The following is a 22,789-nucleotide window of genomic DNA, read 5'->3' as shown; positions in this document are numbered from 1 at the left end:
CATTTTACCAAGGAGGAAACAGGCACAGATAGGTAGTGGGCTGGACATTTTTGAAACACCATGTCAGGAGCAGAGTTTAGGACTTTGTCCTGTGAGTGGAGGGGCACCTCTGTGTGGGAGGCTTCCGTTGGGAAATCTGTGACACCTGGAGTCTGTCAGGGCGCTCACTTCTCTGGGTCGATTTTCCCTTGTGTAAAATGGGTCAATTGATGGATTGGGGTGAAGATGAAATCGATGGATATTCGGTTATCTTGGAAGGAATGAGCCTAAGTGAGGGGTTCCGGTGCTACTGCCAGGGTATGAGAAAAATATGGGTTTATAAGAAAGTGGAAATTTGGCTCTATGTGTGCGTTATGAGGCACATATCTCTGTGAATGTGTGATATGCAGACCTATGGGTCTGTGCAGGAATTAAGGATGTATTGAGTGTATGTGGAGTGCGTGTGAAGTTACAACCGTGTGCATGTAACAGTGTGTAAGTTATAGGAATGTGGGTGTGTGTGCATGCTCAAAGTGGCATGAATATGTGTGTGTGAGTTATAAACATGGGTACAATACTGATTACGAACATATGTCAAGTGTGTGTGATTCAGAGTCATTGCTCACCAATGCACAACAAAGAAACACATTCTTGGAGCCCCTTCTGTATGTGCCTTCCTGCTGGAGAAGATGAAGCCAGTACAGAGGAGACTTACCTCTGCCTCAGGGAGTTGAGACACTCCTGGGGTGGGGGTCGGGGGAATCTTCGTTCTTCTGCAAAACAGTCTACCAAAAAATTAATTTCTGGAAAATGAGCCACCTGGAGAAAGGGAATGACACTGGGGGACATGAGTACTAGGAACCTGGCAATGGGGCTACTGGGAAGAGGCAGACTGGAGACAGATTCCTAAGGAGCCCAACTTCTCACTCCCAGAGGAGCCAGAAAGATCTGTAGACCTGCAGCTGCTCCCATCCCCCAGAGAGGGCACCACGGGCCCAGCAGAGCTTGTTTGCTTGTGTTACTGAGCAAAAACTGGGGAGCACATACTTCAAAATGTTGGGAGATACCCAATTTCTGGAGAGTTCCCCATTTGGGGAACACTGGGATATGGGATGCCAGAGAGGGCATCCATGAGAGGGGGAAGGAATGGCCAAAGCAGAGGCCTGCAAGTGGGCTGAAGCTGGCTGCGATGGAGGAGGGAACAGAGATAGTGGACTGTGAGAGCCTAAGGGAAGAGGGGACTTCCTGGAGACCTAGGCCAAAGACGATCCTTGAGAGAGAGAAGGAAAGGACATTCCTGGCAGAAGTCACAGCACTCCCCCACCCCCACCCTTCTAGAGTTGGGTCGGGTGATCATTTTTACAGATGAGGAAGCCAAGTTTCAGAGGCTGTTAAGTCACTTTCTCAAGAATATAGTGGAGGCCCAGTTTGAACCCAGGCTCTCTGGCTCCAGACCTCACACCACGACCTTGTTTAAACAGGCCAAAGATTTAATGAATGAAGAATATACAAATGAATAACTGGATGATTCACTTGAAAATCCTGATGGCACAAGGAACTCCAAATCTGCCTACTTCTTGCCATATCTTCTTCCACCTCACTTGGTCCACCATTATCGCTCACGATGGCCCACAAGGCCCTGCTCCATCTGGTCCCTGCTAACCTCTCTGACCCCATCTCCTGCCACAATCTCCCTCACTCACTTTGTTCCAGCCACACTGACACCTCTTTCTGGCACATTCTTAAAAGAAAAAAAAAATGTATGGATCACAAAGTGAACATGACCCTCTGGGAATGAATTGGAGTTCGTGGATTCCATCTGTAAAATGGAAATCATATTACCCGCCCCATAGTACTGTAGTGAGGGTTGGGTACAATCAGTCAACAAATGATTATTTTTAAATGGATTTGTGTTTTCATTGTAGCCAGGATCTTACAGGGAGCTTCCACAGCCCACCTCTGCCCAACCTACGAGGATCATTTGCTCATGTGGCAAACACTATTTGGCACCTACAGTTTGCATACCCTAGGATGGGTCTGCCTCTGTCTGTGGAAAGTTCTTTGGTGCAGGGGAAGATGGCCTTGAGCACTGACGATGCCAGATGGTTATCGTGGTTTTTGACTGTGTCCAGGGCAAAGGGATGGGGACCTATAGGCCAAGTGTGTGTGTAGGGGGGTGAGGTGGGGAGGTGAACACACATCAAGGCTAGAGCTTCAGGAAATGCCTGTGTGGAGACCTAGGTTTGTCCATGATTGTCTGTGGGTGTGTTTTGTCTGGGTGTGCATGCTCATGTGAGTTTCCCTGGGTCTCCGTGTGTCCGAGTGGTGCCTGTGTGCGTGTGTAGGCGTATTTGCGTGCATGTATGCATGCATGCCCGTGAGTGTTACCCTGGGCTTATGTGTGTCTGTATAGATACCTAGATCGGTGTGTTCTCTCTCTGCACATGCCTCCGTATGTTTCCTTACTTGTGTGTGTGTCTATATTTCTCCACATACGTGGCATTCCCTGTGTGCCTCCGGCCCCCACCCCCCCAGCGCAAGGGTATGTACTCCCCACAAGTGTCCACCTCCCCCTGTCTGATGCTGTCTACGCCACCCCCGCATCCATCTCTCTGCCTAGCTGAGCCTATGTGGACGTGGGAAACTGATCTCGCGGAGTACTGCGTGTGACCCCCAGCCCTCGCCGTGAGGGGGTTATTTCACTACTTTTGAGTCTCCGGGTGTTCCCATCCCCCCAAATGCCTCCTGTGGTGAATATCAACACTGGAAACCGAGTATCTGCGGAGGGTCCTGCGTGTGAGTGCGAGTGCGTGTGAAGACCAGGATGAGGCGGGGTGGGGGGCTTGCCTGACGCACCCACCCGGACCCTCCGGACAAACACCCACCCCGCCCCCACTCCCCAAATTGCGCATCCCCAATCGGAGGCGGGGGAGGGGAGAGAGGATGCGGCGTGGCGCTTGCGCAATGACGCCTTCAGCACCGCGGACAGTGCCTTCGCCCCCGCCTGCCGGCGCGCGCCACCGCCACCCCAGCCCTGAAGGCGCGCTGACGTCACTCGCCGCTCCTCCGCAAACTCCCCTTCCCAGTCGCCTTGGTCGCGTCCGCGCCGCCACCGGCCCAGCCGGACTGCACCACGCGGGGCGCGAAAGAGGGGGTCACGGGCGCGACCATCCGCGCTGCGGCGGCGGCGGCGACTCAGCGCTGCCTCAGTCTGCAGCGGGCAGCGGAAGAGTCGCGTCGTGCCTGAGAGCACAGCTGTGCTCCTGGGCCCCGCGCGGTCCGCCCCCGCGGTCCTGACCAGACTGCTCCTAGGACGCCCTGCCCCGCGTCGCAGCCATGAACTACCTGCGGCGCCGCCTGTCGGACAGCAACTTCATGGCCAATCTGCCAAATGGGTACATGACAGACCTGCAGCGCCCGCAGCCGCCCCCGCCGCCGCCCGCTGCCCCCAGCCCGGGAGCCACGCCCGGTCCTGCGACCGCCACTGCTGAGAGGGCCTCATCGGCAGCCCCCGTGGCCTCTCCGGCTGCCCCTAGCCCCGGGTCCTCGGGGGGCGGTGGCTTCTTCTCGTCGCTGTCCAATGCGGTCAAGCAGACCACGGCGGCCGCGGCCGCCACCTTCAGCGAGCAAGTGGGCGGCGGCTCTGGGGGCGCAGGCCGTGGGGGCGCCGCCGCCAGGGTGCTGCTGGTAATCGACGAGCCCCACACCGACTGGTAAGCCACTGCTGCGGACTTCCCCCCGCGGTTCTGGGTCCCCAGATCGTTCCATCATGAGCAATTATCGAGCGCCGCTTGTGTGCCCTGTGCCTGGCCCCCTCGCCCAAACCCTTTTCCTTTAAATTATTATGCGGAGCGCTTCCTGTGTGCCCCGCCCTTGCCTCCTCCTTGCCCCTACCCAGACCTTCTAGATCCATACGGGGAGCAGTTATCAGGCGCCTGCTGTGTGCCTCCTTCCCAAAAGCCTTGACTTCAGTATATCCTGCGAGCAATCAAGAGCCTGATGTGCTCTGCACCCCCAACCCGTGCCCCAAAGGTCTTGTCCTCTAATGGATCTTGTGAGCATTTATCAAGTGCCTGGAGTGTGCCTCAGTGGGAGCCCTTCCTCAAGGCCTTTGGCTTACGTGAATTTTGTGAACATTCGTTGAGAGCTTGATATGTGTCTTGTCCCCCTCGGTCCTTGCCCTAAGGCCTTCTCTGATCTTGTGAGCATGTATCCAGAGTGCGCTATGTGCCCCCACCCCAGCCCTCACCTCAAAAACCTTTTAAACTATTCACTAAACATTGATTGAGTGCCTGCTATGTATCCCATCCCAGATTCTCGCCCAAAGCGTTGCCTTTAATGGATCCTGTGAGCCTTTATTGAATGCCTTCTTTGTGCCCCAACTCAGTCCCCCTCTCTAAGAGCCTATTTCTCCAAAGGATCTAGGAAGCATTTATTAAGTGCCTGGTGTATGCCCCACCCCCAAGCCCCTTCCTCAAACATATTTTCCTCAAATGAGTTCTATGAGCATTTTTGAGCCTTCTGTGTGGGGCTCATCTTCAGGCTCTCTGCTCCAAATCCTTTTCCTACAACGGATCTAGAAAGCATTCATTTGAGTGCCTCCCTTAACCCCTATTCTCAAGCTACTTCTTCAAAGACCTTTCCTTTGGTGGACCCACTTAGCATTTATCAACTGCCTGATCTAAAGGTGTGAGCCTTCTCTAAAGGCTCTTTCCTTCAGTGTATTCAGCAAGCATTTATTGAGTGCTTGCTGTTTACCTCACCCCAGACCCTTTTCCCAATACCTTTTCCTCCAGTGGCTTCAGTCTGTATATATTGATCACCATCTGCATGACCCAATCTTAGACCCTCTCCATAAAGGCCTTTGCCTCCAATTAATAGTGATCATATATCTGCACTTACTGCGTGCACCGTTTCAATCTTTCTTTCCAAAGACCTTTTAAAAAAAATCACTCCTGGAGCATTTGTGGCGCACCCACTGTGTGCCTGATTCTGTGCCTTCTCCATAAAAGCCTTTCCTCCCAAGAATGGAGAATCAAGCTTACATAAATCAAGTTACTGTATCCCCGTTCCCCTTCCCCCAAAGACTTTTCCTCCAATGGATCCAGTGACGATATGCCCATCTCTAGCCACCCCCCTTCCCCAAAGACCTTTTCTTTTAATGGATCCAGTGAGCATTTAGCCATTGTCTGCCGGGTGCTCGATTCTAAATCACCTTCCCCCGAAGGCCTTTTCCTCTAATAGCTCCTGTGAGCATTGATGGAGTGCCTTCTGTGTGTTCTATAGTCACACCTCCTCCCCAAAGTGCCTTTCTTCCAGTGGGCCCAGTGAGCACGTATGCAGTACCTGTCGTGCGTAGGAAGCAGATTCCCCTTCTTTACTCCTAGGATAACCTGTGCCAATCATAAAGCCTCTCCCCAGGGTCCTTTCCTTCAGTAAATCTAGAACCAAATTTAGAAGGGTTACCCTTTTCCCACTCCCTTCAGTATCGCTAGGATTCCCTCTCCCAATCTTAAGTCTATACCCCAAAGGGCCTTTTTTCTATTTAAGCCAGTAAACACTTACTGAGCACCTACTATATAAGAGCCATTCTCAACTTCCTCTTGCCAAGCTTGGAAGTTCCTGCCCTTGTCTCAGGAGCTCTCTCTCCAGGGGTCTCTTTCAGCCTGAATTTATTGAGTACCAGCTCTTTACTGGTTAGTCACCCCTCTCCCCAGGAACCCTTACCCAGAAGCCTTTGTCTCTATTCAGAGCTCTCTCTATTTATTCATTCTACAGATATTTATTGCATACTTTCCATGTGTAAGAGTATGGGAGGCATTTATTAAGCACTACTATATGCTAGGATGAACCCTCCTCAGTTCCCTTTCCTTCTAATCCCAACCACCAGCTGTATTCTCCATACTTTCTCCTCCACTCAGCCCCAACAACCTTTTAATGAACACTTACTGTATACTACTGAGAACCCCATATTCAGTGCCTCTTCTCCCCCTCCTGTAGCCCTAACTCCCCCTTCGACAATCTCCATCCTGCCTTTCACACGACACAATCGAAAGCTCATGATGTGTACCTACTGTTTTCTGGCTAGGTTCCCTCCCCCACATAGCAGCCATCTTCCCAACTGCCCTTTTCCCCCAATTAATCCAAAAAGCATTTATCACTCTTTTACTGTGTCCTGTTCAAACAACGACATTCCCATCCCTGCAGCAGACTCCTCCACTCTCTTCTCCCTCAATCCATAAAGCATTTATTGAACACGTGTTGTAATTCCTTCACTAACACCCACTCACACAGATGCCATCTTCCTGGCTAAATTTGCTCCATTGAAGTCAACAAACCTTAATGAAGCCCCTGCTGTATACCGGTAACCACCCTCCTTTAGACTTCCCTTCTTCACTTCGACCCTCCAGGCAGGTCCTTTGCTGCCTTTTCCCTCGTTCCATCAAGCGTTTATTAATTATCTACTGACTACTGACAAGACCCTTCCCCTTTCCATAATCACAACTCCAGTGTTTTCCACTTTTTTCTTCGAACTTGTCTAGCGAGCATTTATTGAGCATCTGCTGAATTCTGTGAACAATTCTTCCCTTCCACTTCTGTATCCCGAAAGCCCTCCTTTATCCCAGCAGCCACTCCAGTCTTCTCTTCCAATCAACCTAGCAACCATTTCTTTAGTGTCTGCTGTAGGCGGGGTGGGATGGGCAAAGGGAGAGAGCCTGTGTACACCAGGTTCAGTGTGAGGAAGAGAGACCTCTGCATCACCAACTTGCAGACATTCAGAAGCACGCAAGCTTAGGGATTTCAGCCTGGAATAAAGGAGCAGTTGTGCAAACTCTGTAATGGATTGTACACCTAAGCACAGTCTGATGCCTTTCCCACCAAACCTCACCACTCTCATTCCTTCCTGGGTCTTGAGCCCTGTGTGGTTTAAAGTTGCAGACTCACAGTTGAGACTCGTCACCTCTTTCTACAGATAATTTAGTCCAGTGTTTTTTCGGCTGTGGGTCACCTCTTGGCTTGTGACCAGCATTTCATTCTCTTCATGAAATGAAAGTAGAACTATGATACATGATCATATTGATACATAAAAATAGTAACAGAGTATATTGCACATAGTAAGTGGAATTATTATTTAGTGAAACTGTCACTCCAACAAGAAATGTAATCAATAATGTATACCATATATATTATGTCTATTCTCTAATACATTTGTTATATAATGAGTTTATAGTATATAATACATATATATGTGTATGTTTTTCTTCATGAAATGGAATAAAATAGAATAGGAAATATCAGACTCCATTGCAAATACTAAAGGTAATTATTTACTGAAACTTTCATTCTAATATATGCATATTTATACACATTCTAGATACTGTAACATAATATATAATATGCAATATGTTATATAAGACATCCTATATTAAATTTTCTGTACAACATTATATGTCTTATATAATATATATTACATATATAGGATGGGTTATTATGTAAATATGTATATAGTGGGTTATATATTTCTTCTTGTGGCTTCTTTTCTTAGACTTTCCTGGAAGCAGACCCTGAGACTCTGAGATTTGTGTGCAGATTGATCGGAGAGAGCTCTTGGGAATAACACGTGTTGCAGGGGAGGAGTGGGGGAAGCAGGATTTGGCAGAAGGAAAGGCTGAGCTGTGATGCTTCACAACAGTTGTCCCAGCCGATCATCTGGGGAGCTCTGGAGCTGGGATGACCCTTCAGAGTTGTCCCAGTTGAGATGGGGTGGCCAGGCTTTTGTAGTCCTGCATCAGTCAGTCACTGGCTGCAGGCTGCCCTCTGGGAGGAGGCATAATCTTGCGGAAGGTGAGTCCCTGCTTCAGGGGGCAGTTCCCAGTGACGGACAGCACTGTGAGCCTTCAGCAGCAGGTGTTCCCAGAAGCTGGGGGACAGATGTGACAAGAAGGAGGAGTGTGAAGATCTGGGTGGAGCGCACAGCCTACCCCCTGGGCTGCTCAGATTCACTTGCTTTTTAGAAGTAAGTTCACCCCATCTGGGAACAGCGTCTCCAGGATTCTAATTGATCTTGTTTTCTGGGGGACACTTGAAAGAGCACAGTTAGTTGGACAAACTGCAGCCTCCACTGCCATAGTTGATAAATGTGGCATAAGTAAATGATGCATTGTTTCCTTCCTCTCCCTCACATTCTAGATTCCCCTCACCCTCGGCTAGCACCCCCCCTTGGTCTCAGTGGCTTACCTGGTGAGTGATCCATTCCCTCATCCTTGAGGGATCCCTGAGCTCCTGGTCCCCATCCCCTCAGGCTGTGGCTGCTGTACTCGTCCATTTGCCATCAATGTTAAGCAAGGAGTACCGACAGATGCCCAAGCAGATCGCCTGGGGGCCAAACATATTCCTCCCTGCCCCCACTGTGTAACAGCAACCCTATCTCCTCCTGATGATTAGGGTCACGTGCCCCTGCCAAGACAGTGACTCGTCTTCCTTTCCGTTGGCATGAGAAACCTGAAGCGTCCAGGTAGCAGTCAAAGCTTAGAAGGTAATGGGATTCTTGCTGTGTCCCCTGGTAGCAGTGTTCCCCCTTGGAAAACCAGGACCTCTAACCTTGCAGAACCCTGAGGGAACAGGAAGCACACATTCCAAAAGTGGATCACTGGGATTGATGGTAAGCCGGGCCACTCCTACTTTCACCTCCGAGTCTCCAGACAGGTGTATTCTACCTCTAAAGAGCACAGCACAAACAACAGATTTAGCGTGTACCCTGTGTTTTGGAGGATGGTATCCCATTCCTGCACGGTATCACCTCCAAGCTTAGGTCTTAGCTGTGGCTACACCAGGTTGTTCTATCACTCTATCAGGCCAGCAGCTTCTGGGTGGCGCGGTATATAATGTCATCAGTTGATTCCATGGTCGTGGGCTTACTTTTGCACCTCCTTTGCTGTAAAGTGTGTCCTTCAGTTTGATGCAATGTTATGTGGGATCCCATACTGGTGGATCAAATATTATGTAAGCCCTTGGACAGGGTTGCTGGCTAAGGTCCTGTAGTCAGGAAAGACAAACCCATATATAGAATATTCCAGTCAAAATCAGTCATTACTCTTTCCAGAGTGGAAGGATCCCGGTGTAGTCAGTTCGCCATGGAGTGGCCGGTTGGTCTTCTTGAGGGATGGTGCTGTGTCAGGGACTCAATATTGGTCTCTGGTGCTGGCAGGTTGGACATTCAGCAATAATGCCGTAGGCCTCACATGCTGCCTCTATCTCTGTTACCCTTGCCACTTCATACGTGTGCCCATCTGCCAGCACTGGCTGATTCTAGAAGCTGGCTGACATCATTTGGCTGAGTCATTCTGTCTACCTGGTTGCTTAGTGCCACTTCCAGGGTGGATGCTATCTGATGGGTGTAAACACACAGTACAAATATCTTCACTCCTCACTCCGTTTCATCTCCACTCCCGTACATCCACCCACATTTCGGTGTCCCAGACCTCCTTTTCCTGATCTTCCAATATTGTTCATTCAAGGCCTCTGTCTAATCAGCCAAGCCATTTACCACTGCCCATCAGTGAATATGTATTCGAATCTTGGGTCACTTCTCTTTCCCCACAAAATAGATGACCAGGTGCACAGCCCAAAGCTCTGCCCATTGGGAGCTTTGCCACTGTTTTTCAAGACCACTCTGAGTGGGGCTATAGCATCGTCATTGTCCATTTTTGGCTTCCACCCACGTACCAAGCCAACTCATTTGTGAACCCAGCTTAGGCTTTTTCTTCCTTCATCTGCTGGTTGTAAGGTGTTCCCTTAGTGAGCTGAGGGAGGCACTCACACACAGTGTGGATGACACGGGCATCCGGGTTACTTGCTCAGGCAGCTTGCATGGTCCTGCCTGGGGTCGATCCTGGCTCCTGGGCCCATCTGACTTCATTACTTGGTGGGCCTGGCAGGACCCAGCTCATAATAGGCACCAGGATACGTGGTCCCTTGGTACCCCACGGTCAAGCATTCTGTCTCTCTCGGGGCCCAGTACTGCACCAGGATTTGTTTCTCAAAAACTGTGTAATTCTCTGCTGCAGATGGCATGGCCTTGCTCCAGAACCCCAGAGGCCTCCCACTCAGGCATCCCGTAAGCTGCACACTGCATTTTCCCCGCTATCCAGTATCGTAGGATCTGCCAGATCATATGACCTGAGTGGCAGGACTGCTCACACCACGGCCTGGACCTGCTCAGGGCTGGCAGCCTTATGTGTCACCTGAAATATGGATCGGAACAGTATTTCCAGGTGTGGAATACGCTGCCTCCAGAACCTAAAGAGACCTCTCACCTGAACCTGAAGAGGCCTTCCTCATGGTGGAAGGTGCAAGATGCAATGCTCTGCGCGATTATTTGGAGGGGCTGTCCTGGCATCATACCTTGGCCCACTGAATCCCTAAAAATCGCACTAATGGGCAGGACCCTGAGTCTTTTCAGGGTTTATCTCCCACCCTCTGGAGTGCATGTGTCTTATCAAGGCAATGTGCTAACCATCTCTTGCTCATCTTGGCCAATCAATATGATGTAATCGATATAGTAGTCCAGTGTGATATTCTCTGGGATGTACAGATGGTCCATGTCCTCTTGGACTATATGATGACATAGGGTGAGAAAGATAACATAGCCCTATGGCAAGACCATCAATGTATATTGTGGTCAGTCTCATGTGAGTGTGAAATGTCTCTGATCCTCTCTTCTGATCAGAATAGAAAAGAAGTCATTCACTAAATCAGTGCCCACCTGCCGTACCTGAGATCCTTTAATTTGCTCCAGCAATGAGAGCATGACCAGTACAGCAGCTTCAATCAAGGCTACCACTTGGTTGAGCTCGCAGTAGTCTACATTCTTTAGGATCCATCCAGCCTCCCCAGGGCCCAAACTGGTTAATTCAGTGGAGATATGATGGGACTGACACCCCTGCGTCCTTTAGCTCTTTCAGAGGAGCACTAATTTCCACCATCACCTCTAGGATAGATACAATATTGTCTTTGATTTACAGTTTTGATCAGGGGAGGGGGGTATAATTTCTGAGGCATGCATTTGAACTTCCCCACTACCATAGCTCTGCCCCGGCAGGCCAAGGAGCTCATGTAGGGGTTCTGAAAACTACAGATATGTCCATTCCAATTATGTATTTGTGAGCTGGGGAAGTGACCACTAGGTGGACCTGTGGACCCAACGTACCCACTGTGAGCAGGACCTGGGCCAGGACTTCACTTATGACCTTATGTCCACTGTGCTTCTCAACATGGCTGGTGCCACTCTCACCAACATATTCATCATTTTGTAAGTCGGGTATATCCTCTGGGCCCTCCCATAGAATATAGTCAGCTGGTTGGTTTTCCAGACTTAAGTAGTGTATCTCCTCTAATACATTTGCTTCTCTGAGCCCTTTGATCCTTTCCCCCACAATCTGCCATGGAAGTCTGGTATTTCTGCTTCACTTGGTGTGGGCCACTGTTTTTTCCAAGCTTCCACAAGTCATCCAAAATTGTATCAGCAACATTTCCTAGAGTCCTTGCCGTGGTTTTAAGTTCTGTGTCCTGGGAGAGTGCTCCAAGTTCATGCTTCACTCCCTTGGTCCATTGTCCTCAGCATCCAGTCTCAGGCATGCTTTCCCAGCTCCTGCTGATACATGTTAGTCAGATTCTTCAGCTTCTGTATATCATTCCGTTCCTTCCTTTGCAAGCTTAGAACCTCTCCAGTCAGGTTGTGCTAGGATTTGACCCTGGTTATTGATGGTTGCCAAGAGGGGAAGGGAAGTTGATTCTGAAAGGGGTAAGAACTGTTTTATAAGACACATGCTTCGTTCGAGGCCTCTGCATTATTTTCAAGCACAGGGAAGGTCTGTATTCTAACAAGGAATGGGCTACTCCAGCAGACCCAGTGGGTTCAGGTGACTCTGTAAGTTCAAGGTGTTTCATGCATCTTTCCAGATATCCCCATCACAATCTCAGGGCTCCACTCCTGTCCTTTTAGGGCCCTGAGCATGGCATAGGAGATGTACTGGGCCTGAGAATTCAACCTTCTCTGAAGTTCTACTACACTTACAGTTAGGTCCTAAGTCTGATCTTCTCCTCTGTCTGCCCTCTGGTTGCAGAAGATTGGGGTTTCCTTAAGTACAGCCAAGGAGGTCTTCTGCCTTTTACATTTTGCTTTGAATTGGTGATTATTCACCCTGAGCATGTCATATCTTTCTTCAGCTAATCAATGGTGTTTAGCGAATAGTCATCCAAGTCTGCTTACCGTTTCCCTCACACCTCCCTAGTACCAGGAATATTTCACCAGCTAGTGCATTCCCTTCCACTAGTATCTCATTACAGTCCACCATCAGTTAAAGTTCCTGCTGCTTCAAAACCCCATGGGCCTGCACTATAATTCTCCCACTCAGGAGAATCAACTCCACACCGCATCTTTTCTCACTACAGACATCTCCAGTATCATAGGGTTTGCCAGATCATATGGTTCAAGTGGCATCCTGCTTGCACCACAGCCCAGACATGTCACAGGGCGCTTTGTGTTGCTACAGCACGTCAGGGACTATTGTGGTCCACCCCCACAAATGATGCTTCCTTATTGCCTGCTGGCTGCTGGGTGGCCCAGCTCCAGAAAGGCAGTAGAGTCTTCTTTGTAGTTTGACTTCTCTGGCCCACTGTTTTAGGTTGGGGTCTCTGAAAACAGATTTTGAGGCAGAGAATTGCATGCACAGGCTTACTGGGGAGTGCCTTTGGAATCAGCACCTGTAAGGAGGGCAAGGTTGAGCAGAGGGAGAAGTGGGTCCACAATGCGGTAGCATCCAAGGCCTCAGCTGATCCTAAGGGGGAGCTCTAGAGCTAGGATGGTCCTTCAGAGTCAGCCTATACTGAGGCAAAGAGGCTGGCCTTTGTACTCACTCATAGACCAGATATCAGCCATGGGCTGCCAGAAGCAAGTATAACCTTGGCCAAGGAAGTTCCCTGTGACAGAAGACAATTCCCAAGGGGACACAGCTGTGATCTTTCAACAGCTGATATTCAGGGTGCATTGGCCCTGAAGAGGAGATCTGAGCAGAACACCACAGTATCCACTACATTTATGGTCAAAAAAGTTTTTAAAAAAAAGTGAGATAGTCTATACTCATCATTTGCATTTATTTATTTATTTATTTTTCCATTCATCTAATTTTTTTATTTTTATTTTTTAAATTTTTTATTGGAGTATAGTTGATTTATAATGTTGTGTTAGTTTCAGGTGTACAGCAAAGTGAATCAGTTATACATATATCCACTCTTTTTTAGATTCTTGTCCCATATAGGTCATTACAGAGTGCTGAGTAGAGTTCCTTGTGCTATACAGTAGGTCCTTACTAGTTATCTATTTTATATATAGTAGCGTGTATATGTCAATCCCAAATTCCCAATTTATCCCTCCCCCCCCTTTCCCCCTGGTAACCATAAGTTTGTTTTCTACATCTGTGATTCTATTTCTGTTTTGTACATAAGTTCATTTGTACCATTTTTTTAGATTCCACATATAAGTGATATCATGTGATCATCATCATTTTCTAAATGAAAAATGCACAGGTCTAAGAGATTCTCTTCCAACATCTGTGAGGGGACAGTGTCAGTGATGGAGTAGGGGGTAGGAGGGAAGAGGGAGAGAGAGGAGAAAATAGCTGTGCTTGGGGTCTTAGGGGTATGTCAGTGAAATCACTAGGGCTGGTTGTGCTGTGTATATCAGAGACCCTGATTGTGTGCATGTAGGCAATCCCAGGAGTGGCTCCTCCCCTCAGCCTTCTTCTACGGGAAACCTGATTGGGGATGAGCTTCTGTCTGTGGAGAAGCCTGTCAGGAAGGAATCCTGGGCCTGGGGGAGAAGCCCATCTGGGAATGGGCCCAGGGACAGTGACTTAGCAGTTCGTGATGTGTCTACTGCTGTTCCTACGCCTCTCCCCTCCTGTGGCTTCCCCTCATCCTCAGCTGCATTCCTCCCCACCCTCATCATGGCTGACTCTGGCTTCTATAGAACCCTCACCGGCCTGCACCCCTCAATCTGCTCCTCCTTTTCTAATGCAGCTGCCCACTCATGGCTGCTGTGTCCCTCTCAGTGCACAACTACACATGGTGAATGTGTTCTTCCTTGGGAAAGGGCTAGAAAGCAGAGAGATGCTTCAGACCACACAAGCAGACATAGGCGCTGATGCATACCTGGGCACACTCCGTATATATATATCCCCTAAGGTTCTTTGCCATTTACAAACCTCCATGCAATTTCAAAGTATGTTACACTTTACAAAGCACTCCTTGTTTTGCAAAGCTTTTCAGATAGCAGTGTGACAAGCAGACCATACTTTGGGAAATGCCTGCTCTCTGTGTTTTAAGAACTTGTTTTATAGTTTGCAATGTCCTTTGACATTTACATACCTCCACAAGGATTACAACAGACTTCATTGTTCACAAAGAACTGTTAGGTTTTTCAAAGTATTTCAACAATTATAAATCACATTATAGTTTCTCTAGTGGCACTGGAGGGGCAAAGGGGTCAAAGGACCAGCCTGGGTTTTGTCTTCCTGAGATTTGGAGCATTGACGGATGTGCTCTGCTTTTCCTCTTCAGGGCGAAATACTTCAAAGGGAAAAAGATCCATGGAGAAATTGACATTAAAGTAGAACAGGTTAGTTCGGGCAGGTGGACATGGGGGTCAACTGTCCAGACTGCAAACTGAGTGGTCTTTTTTGTGTGATGTGAGTGAATCCCTGATTTTTTTTCCTTCCCAGGCTGAATTCTCTGATCTCAACCTCGTGGCTCATGCCAATGGTGGATTCTCTGTGGACATGGAAGTTCTTCGGAATGGGGTGAAGGTTGTGCGGTGAGTGTAAAAAGGTTACCTTGGTGTTATGGGGGAAGCATAAGGGCTCCCTTAGAGCTGAGGGAGAGTCCCCACCTCCCCTCTCATCCTTCTGTGAGCAAGAACTTAGGCACGTTGCAATAGCCAACCTAAGTATCCATCAACAGATGAATGGATAAAGAAGTGATACACACACACACACATGGGATGTTATTCAGCCATGAGAAAGAAGGAAATCCTGCCATTTGTGACAACATGGTTGGATCTTGAGGACATTATGCTAAGTGAGATAAATCAGACAGGGAAAGAGAAATACTGTATGCTATCACTTATATGTGGAATCTGAAAGAGCCAAACTAATAGAGACAGAGAGTAGAAAGGTGATTGCCAGAGGCTAGGGGGTGGGGTGGAAGAATAGGAGAGATGTTGTTTAAGAGTACAAACTTGCAACTGGTAGATAAATAAATCCTAGAGATCTAATCCACAGTGCGGTGGATACAGACAATAATATCGTATCATAATCAGCAAACCTGCTAAAAGACCAGATCTTAATTATTCCCACCATGAAAAAGGAAATAATTATGTGACATGGTAGAGGTACTAACTAATGCTACAATGGCAATCATATTATAATATGTAAATGTATCAAATCAACATGTTATACACCTTAAACTTATACAATAATTGACATATAGCATGCCAATTATATTCCAATTTTTAGAAAAAGAACTTAGGCACAGAATGTAAGGAGATAGCTTCTCTTCTGGAGAAGAGCCAAGGATCCCAGAAGACCACAAGCCAAACTTCTCAGTTATTGGGTTGGCCAAAAAGTTCATTCGAGTTCTTCCATAACATCTTACAGAAAAATCCAAACGAACTTTTTGGCCAACCAAATATTGATTCAACAAACATTTCTTGAGCATCTACTGCATGCCAGGTGCTGCTCTCAGCATTTTACATTCAACAAATATTTACTGAGTATCTACTGTGTGCCAGGAGCTGTTGTACATGCTGAGGTCCTGGCAGTGAACAAAACAGACCCCAAAAAAGACAAAAAATCCCTCTGCTCTCATGAAGCTTACATTCTACTGTGGGATACACACAATAAACAAATAAAGAAGAAAATTCAAAGTGCTAAGAAAAAAATATCAGCAAAGGGGTATAGGGATTGGTGAAGGGATTGGGGAAGGGTCTGCTGTTTGGTTGGGGGTAGACCAGTAGTGTGAGAGACATTTGAGAAAAGACCTGAAGGAGGTGGAGGAGTGGTGCATGTAGAAATCTAGGGAGGAAGCGTTTCAGGCAGAGGGAATAGCCCATGTAGAGGCTCTGAGGCTGGAATTTATTCTGGGCAGCATCCTTTGTGGACAGAAGTAGTCTGAGAGATTGTGACCGGGAGCTGTGAGAGCTGAGCGGGCAAGTTGCAAGCTCACCTTGGTGAGGAGAGGAGCAGGCAGGAAAGGCTTAAGAGGGCCACCAGATGAGGAAAGGGTAGGAAGGGCACATGTGGTGGAGGGAACAGCTTGTGTATGTGGCTGAGGTGAGAAACCACTGTGTAGTTTCTAGGAGCTGTGGAGATTTCAAAACTTGACCTTTATTCTAAAGGCGGTGGGGAGCTTCTGGGAGGACCATCTACACTCTACCCTTGCCACCCCAGGTCTCTGAAACCAGACTTCGTGCTGATCCGCCAGCATGCCTTCAGCATGGCACGGAATGGAGACTACCGCAGTTTGGTCATTGGGCTGCAGTATGCCGGAATCCCCAGCGTTAACTCTTTGCATTCTGTCTACAACTTCTGTGACAAGCCCTGGGTGGTAAGTGACAGGAATGGTGCTACTGGCAGAGGGAACAGCTCATACATGCATGCGGGAGCTTGAAACCACTGTGATCTGGGGGAACGGAGGAAGTTTGGAAGCTTGGAGTCCCAGCTTGGAGACTCCCTCCAGGTAAAGGGACTTGCTGACCCGTCTCTCCTGACTCTCATAGTTCGCTCAGATGGTTCGACTGCACAAGAAACTGGGGACAGAGGAATTCCCTCTAATCGATCAGACCTTCTACCCCAATCACAAAGAGATGGTGAGTCTGGGGAAAGGGAGTGAGCTGGAAGGAAAGGCATCATGCCTATTGCAATAGTATTGCCAATGGATGTATTACCAGTGGTATGCTATCAGAGAGTGCAGCCGGCACATGCACATGGAGGGCGACGTTGCTTCGTGATAGGGTTTATTACTACCAGGAATTTACTTATGTTGTTACAAGTGTGATTAAATCATTGATCCTGTTATAGTATCTATTCTCACCAGTATTAAAAAACTGATTTCTAATGTAAATTAACAGAATTAATGTAATGACTCAGATTATGGTGCTTACTTCGGCAGCACATATACTAAAATTGGAACGATTCAGAGAAGATTAGCATGGCCCCTGCGCAAGGATGACACGCAAATTCATGAAGCGTTGCATAATTCTAAGATCCCACATGCCTCACGGCCAAAATACCAAAACACAAAACAGAAGCAATATTGTAACAAATTCAATAAAGACTTAAAAAATAATGATGCACATCAGATTATGTTACATATACAAATCAAGTCATTGTTACTAACATTACCAAATATTCCTCCTGATAGAAATGTTAATAGTGTTTCAAATTAGGATTGCCAATAAAAATTATCAGTAGCAGTGTTAAAAATTAGATTGTATACAAATAGAAAATTGGATTGTCGGCTACTTTTACCACAAATATAATCACTAATATTACAAATTATATCCAGTATTACAAATTACTGTTATTGATAAAAAATTGTGAGTACCAATGTTATGAATTAAATTATAGTTCCTAATAGAAGTTGATAATTATTACTAGTACCATTGAAGATTATAACTATTATTACAAATTATTATCGATATTATAAATTATGCTCTAATATAAATTATAAGTCCCTGTTTTGAATTATATTACACTTAATAATAAAAATTGTATTATCATTACTAATATCATCAAATATTACAACTAAGATTACAATTTATTACAGTGTTACAAATTAAGATCATCAATATAAGTGATTAGTACCTATGTTGTGAATTAAGTTATAATTACTAAAAGAAATTAAACTATTAGTACAAACATTGTAAAGTACTGTTACAAATTACTGCCAATGTTACAAATTAAGATTACTAATATAAATTATGAGTACCTATGTTTTGAGCTATCCTACAGTTACTAACAGAAATCATTATTAATATGGTTAACATCCAATTGATATCATAAATAATTACAAACATTAAAGTTATGTTTACTAGTATAAGTTATGAGTACCACAGTTATGAATCAGGTTTTAGTTACAAATAGAAATTGGAAAAAAAAAAAAGAAATTGAATCACCATTACCAATGCCATCAAGTTTTATAACTAATTTGAGAAGTTTTTTACAATGTTACAAATTATGTTTACTTATATAAGTAATCATCACCAGTGTTATGAATTAAATTACAATTAAATATCAGTATTGACCCAGCTTTACCAACTTAAATAAACATTGGTACTAATATTAAAAATTCTTACAAGTATTACAAATTATGGTCACTGATATAAGTCAACAGTGCTATGAATTAAGTTTACTAACAGATGAAGATCAAATCATTAGTTCTTAGGAAACCAAGTTTGTTTATCATTATTATTATTTTACATTCACTGAGAGATAGTATAGCTGACTATGGTTAAGAACATGGACCCTGTAGTCAGAATTTCTGTGTTGTAATCCTAACTCCACAACTTATTAGCTTCCGAACATAAGAAATGTTAGTTAAATGCTCTGTGCCTCAGTTTTCCCATCTGTAAAATATGGGTAATAATAGTTCCTGCCTTATAGAGTTAATGTGAGAATTAAATTATTTAATGAACATAAAGTGGTTACAACAGTGCATCTGACATTTATTAACTGCTACCTAAGTGTTGATGAAGTTCCCTTCTATTCTTTATTTGTTGAAGTGTTTTTATCATGGAAGGACGCTGGACTCTGTCAAATGCTTTTTCTATGTTTTTTGATATGATACGGCTTTTTGTCCTTTATTCTATGAATGTGGCGTATTACCATATTGATTTTCATGCAAATTGAGCCACACTTGCATTCTTGGGCCAGATCCCACTTGGTCTGACATATAATCCTTTTTATATGCTATGGGATTCAGTTAGTATTTTGTTGAAAATTATGGTATCAATAATCATAAGGGATATTGATCTGTAGTTTTCTAATGATGTCTTTGTCTGGTTTTGGTATCAGGGTAATAGTAGCCTCATAGAATGAAATGGACAGTGTTCCCTCCTCTTCTATTTGTAGGAAGAGTTAATGAAAGATTAGTGTTTATTTTATTTTTAATATTTAAATTTTTAAATTTTTGTATTTTTTTGCTGTGCCGTGCGGCATGTGGGATCTTAATTCCCCGACCAGGGATCAAACCCGTGTCCCCTGCAGTGGAAGCGTGGAGTCTTAACCACTGGACCTCCAGGAAAGTCCCTAGTGTTAATTTTATTTTAAATGTTTGGCATACTTCACTGGTGAAGACATCTGGTCCTGGGTATTTCTTTGTAGGAAGTTTTTTTTTTTTTAAATACTAATTCAATCTCTTCACTTATCGTAGGTCTATTCAGATTTTCCATTTCTTCTTGAATTAGTTTTGGGAGTTTGTGTCTTCCTAGAAATTTGTCCATTTCAACTAGGTTTTCTAATTTGTTGGCATAGAATTGTTCATAGTGTTCTCTTATAATCCTTTTTATTTCTTTAAGGTCAGTAGTTATGTCTCTTTCATTCCTGGTTTTAGTAATTAGTTTTCTCTTTTTTAAAATCTTAGTTTAAATAAATAAATAAATAAATAAATAAAATAAAACCTTAGTCTAAATGTTTGCTTATTTTGTTGATCTTCTCAAAGAACCAACTTTTGGTTTCATTGATTTTCTCTATTGTTTTTCTATTCTCAGCTTCATTTATTTCCACTCTAATCTTTATTACTTCTTTCTTTCTGCTTGCTCTGGTGTTTGTTTTTGTTTTTTGTATAGTTTCTTAAGAAGATTAGGTTATTGATTTGATATCTTTCTTCTTTTTAAATGTAGACGTTTACGGCTAAAATTTCCCTATAAGCAATTTTTGTATGTTGTCTTCATTTTCGTTCATCTCAAAGTATCTTCTAATTTTCATGGTGAGTTCTTCTTTGACCCATTGGTTATTTAGGAGTGTGTTGTTTACTTTCCACATATTTGTGAATTTCCCAAATTTCCTTCTGTTATTGGTTTCTAATTTCATTCAGTTGTGGTCAGAGAACATACTTTGTATGTTTCAGCTCTTTTACATTATTGAGATTTGTTTTGTGTAACATATAGTCTGTCCTAGAGAATGTTCTATGTACACTTGAGAAGAACATGTATGCTGCTGTTGTAGGATGGAATGTTCTATAGATGTCTGTTAGGTCTAGTTGGTTTATAGTGTTGTTTGGGTCTTCTCTTTCCTTGTTTATCCTCTGTCTAGTTGTTTTATCCATTATTTAAAGTGAAGTATTGAAATCTCCAACAATTATTGTTCTTTTGCTTTTTTTATTTTTTGGCTGCATTGGGTCTTTGTTGCTGTGCATGGGCTTTCTCTAGTTGCAGCGAGTGGGGGCTACTCTTCATTGTGGTGTGTGGGCTTCTCATTGCAGTGGCTTCTCTTGTTGCAGAACACAGGCTCTAGGCACACGGGCTTCAGTAGTTGCAGTGCATCGGCTCAGTAGTTGTGGCTCACGGGCTCTAGAGCACAGGCTCAGTAGTTGTGGCGCACGAGCTTAGTTGCTCCGTGGCACGTGGGATCTTCCTGGACCAGGGATTGAACCTGAGTCCCCTGTATTGGCAGGCATATTCTTAACCACTGTGCCCCAGGGAAGTCCCAACAATTATTATTGAATTGTCTATTTCTTCCCTTCAGTTCTGCCTGTTTTTTTGTTTCATGTATTTGGGGCTCTGTTGTTAGGTGCATATATGTTGATAATTGTTATATCTTCTTGATGGAATGACCCTTTTATCAGTATAAAATGTCCTTTTTTATCTCTAGTAACAATTTTTGTTTTAAAGTCTATTTTATCTGATGTTAGTATAGCCATTCCAGCTCTCTTTTGGTTACTATTTGCATGGTAAATCTTTTTCCATTCATTTACTTTCAAGTTATTTGTATCTTTGAATCTAAAGGGTGTCTCCTATAGACAGCATATAATTACGTCATGTTTTTCATCTATTTTGCCTATCTCTGCCTTTTAATTGGAGTGTTTAATTAATTTACATTTAATGTAATTACTGATAAGGTAGAATTTATGCTTGTAATTTTGCTATTTGTTTTCTGTATTTCTTATGCCTTTTGTGTTCCTGTATTCCTCCATTAATGCATACTTTTGTGTTAAATAGATATTTTCCTGTGTGCCATTTTAATTCTCTTCTTGTTTCTTTTTCCATGTTTTTTAAAAAAATTATTTTCTTTGTAGTTTCCCTGGGGATTACAATTAACATTTTAATTTATACCACTCTCATTTTAATTAAAACCAATTTAATTTCAATAGTATTAAAAAAACCTTTGCCTTTTTATAGCTTTATTCCCTCACTCTGCCTTTGTGCTATTATTGTCATACAAATTACATCTTTACACATCATATGCCCATGAATATAGACGTATAATTATTGCTTGATGCAGTTATCTTTTAAATCAGATAGGAGGAAAAAAGCATTACAAATAAAAAATGCATTCACACTGTCTTTTATATTTATCTATGTAGTTACCTTTACAGGTGCTCTTTATTTCTTCATGTGAATGTGAGTTACTGTTTAGTGTCATTTCATTTCAGCCTGAAGGACTCTCTTAGTATTTCTTGTAGGAGAAGTGTGCTAGTGACAAATTATCTAAGTTTTTGCTTATCTGTGAATGTCTTAACTTTTCCTTCATTTTTGAAATATAGTTTTGAAGGATATAGAATTCTTAGTTGACAGTCTTTTTCTTTCAGTGCTTTGAATATGTTGTCCCACTGCCTTCTGGCCTCCAAGGTTTCTGATGAGAAATCAGCTGTCAGTCCTACTGAGGATCCTTTGTATGTGAAAAGTCACTTCTCTCTTACTACTTTCAAGATTCTCTCTTTGTCTTTCACTTTTATAGGTTTGCTTATGATGCGCCTAGATGTAGATCTCTATGAGTTTATCCTATTTGAAGTTCATGAGCTTCTTTGATGTACAGATTAATCTTTTTCATCAGATTTGGGAGGTTTTCAGCCATTATTCCTTCAAATATTCTTTATTTTACTTTTCTCTTTTCTCTCTCCTTTTAGGACTCCCAGTATGTGTGTGTTGACATGCTTGTGGTGTTTCACAGGCCTCTGAGGCTCCAGTAATTTTGTTTATTGTTTTCTTTCTGCTCCTCAGATTGGATAATCTCAGTCGACCTATCTTCAAATTTGCTGATTCTTTCCTCTGCCAGCTCAAATCTACTGTTGAGCCCCTGTAATAAATTTTTCATTTCAGTTATTATGTTTTTCAATTCCAGAATTTCTATTATTTTATAATTTTTATCTCTACTGATAGTTTCTATTTGTTAGAACACCATTCTTATACTTTCATTTGGTTCTTTAGACATGGTTTCCTTTAGTTCTTTGAAAATATCCCAAGTAGTTGATTTATAGTCTATTAATTCCAACATCTGGACTTCCTCAGGGACAGTGTCTACTGACTGCTTTATTTTTCTGTGTTTGGGTCATACTTTATTGTTTCTTCGCATGTCTTATAAATTTTAGTTGAAAACTGAATATCTTAAATAATATAACGTGGCAACTCTGGAAATCAGATTCCCCCTCCTCCCCAGGGTTTGCTCTTGTTGTTCTTTGGGGGGTTTTTTAGGGACTTTCCTGAACTAATTCTGTAAAGTCTATATTCTTTGCCATATATGGTCATTGAAGTCTC

The 22,789-nt window shown here is 44.2% G+C and overlaps 1 protein-coding gene and 1 non-coding gene across 3 annotated transcripts in view; both read left to right on the top strand.

Moving 5' to 3' along the window:
* Positions 1-3,315: 3,315 nt before the first annotated feature.
* Positions 3,316-22,789, top strand: part of SYN1 (synapsin I) — a 45,100-nt gene continuing 25,626 nt past the window's right edge. For both annotated transcript variants that reach the window (XM_059911554.1, XM_059911553.1), the window contains exons 1-5: positions 3,316-3,692; positions 14,599-14,656; positions 14,760-14,851; positions 16,485-16,641; positions 16,814-16,903. In XM_059911554.1, the coding sequence (XP_059767537.1) occupies positions 3,316-3,692; positions 14,599-14,656; positions 14,760-14,851; positions 16,485-16,641; positions 16,814-16,903 (774 nt within the window). The remainder of the gene's footprint in view (positions 3,693-14,598; positions 14,657-14,759; positions 14,852-16,484; positions 16,642-16,813; positions 16,904-22,789) is intronic.
* On the top strand, positions 17,190-17,296 carry LOC132358096 (U6 spliceosomal RNA). The gene has a single exon (XR_009500450.1). It is a non-coding gene; the product is annotated as a U6 spliceosomal RNA (small nuclear RNA).

This window comes from Balaenoptera ricei, chromosome X (assembly GCF_028023285.1).
Source record: "Balaenoptera ricei isolate mBalRic1 chromosome X, mBalRic1.hap2, whole genome shotgun sequence".
NCBI classification, from domain to species: domain Eukaryota; kingdom Metazoa; phylum Chordata; class Mammalia; order Artiodactyla; family Balaenopteridae; genus Balaenoptera; species Balaenoptera ricei.
The sequence above is the reverse complement of the archived record's forward strand: the minus strand, read 5'-3'. Positions and strand labels throughout refer to the sequence as shown.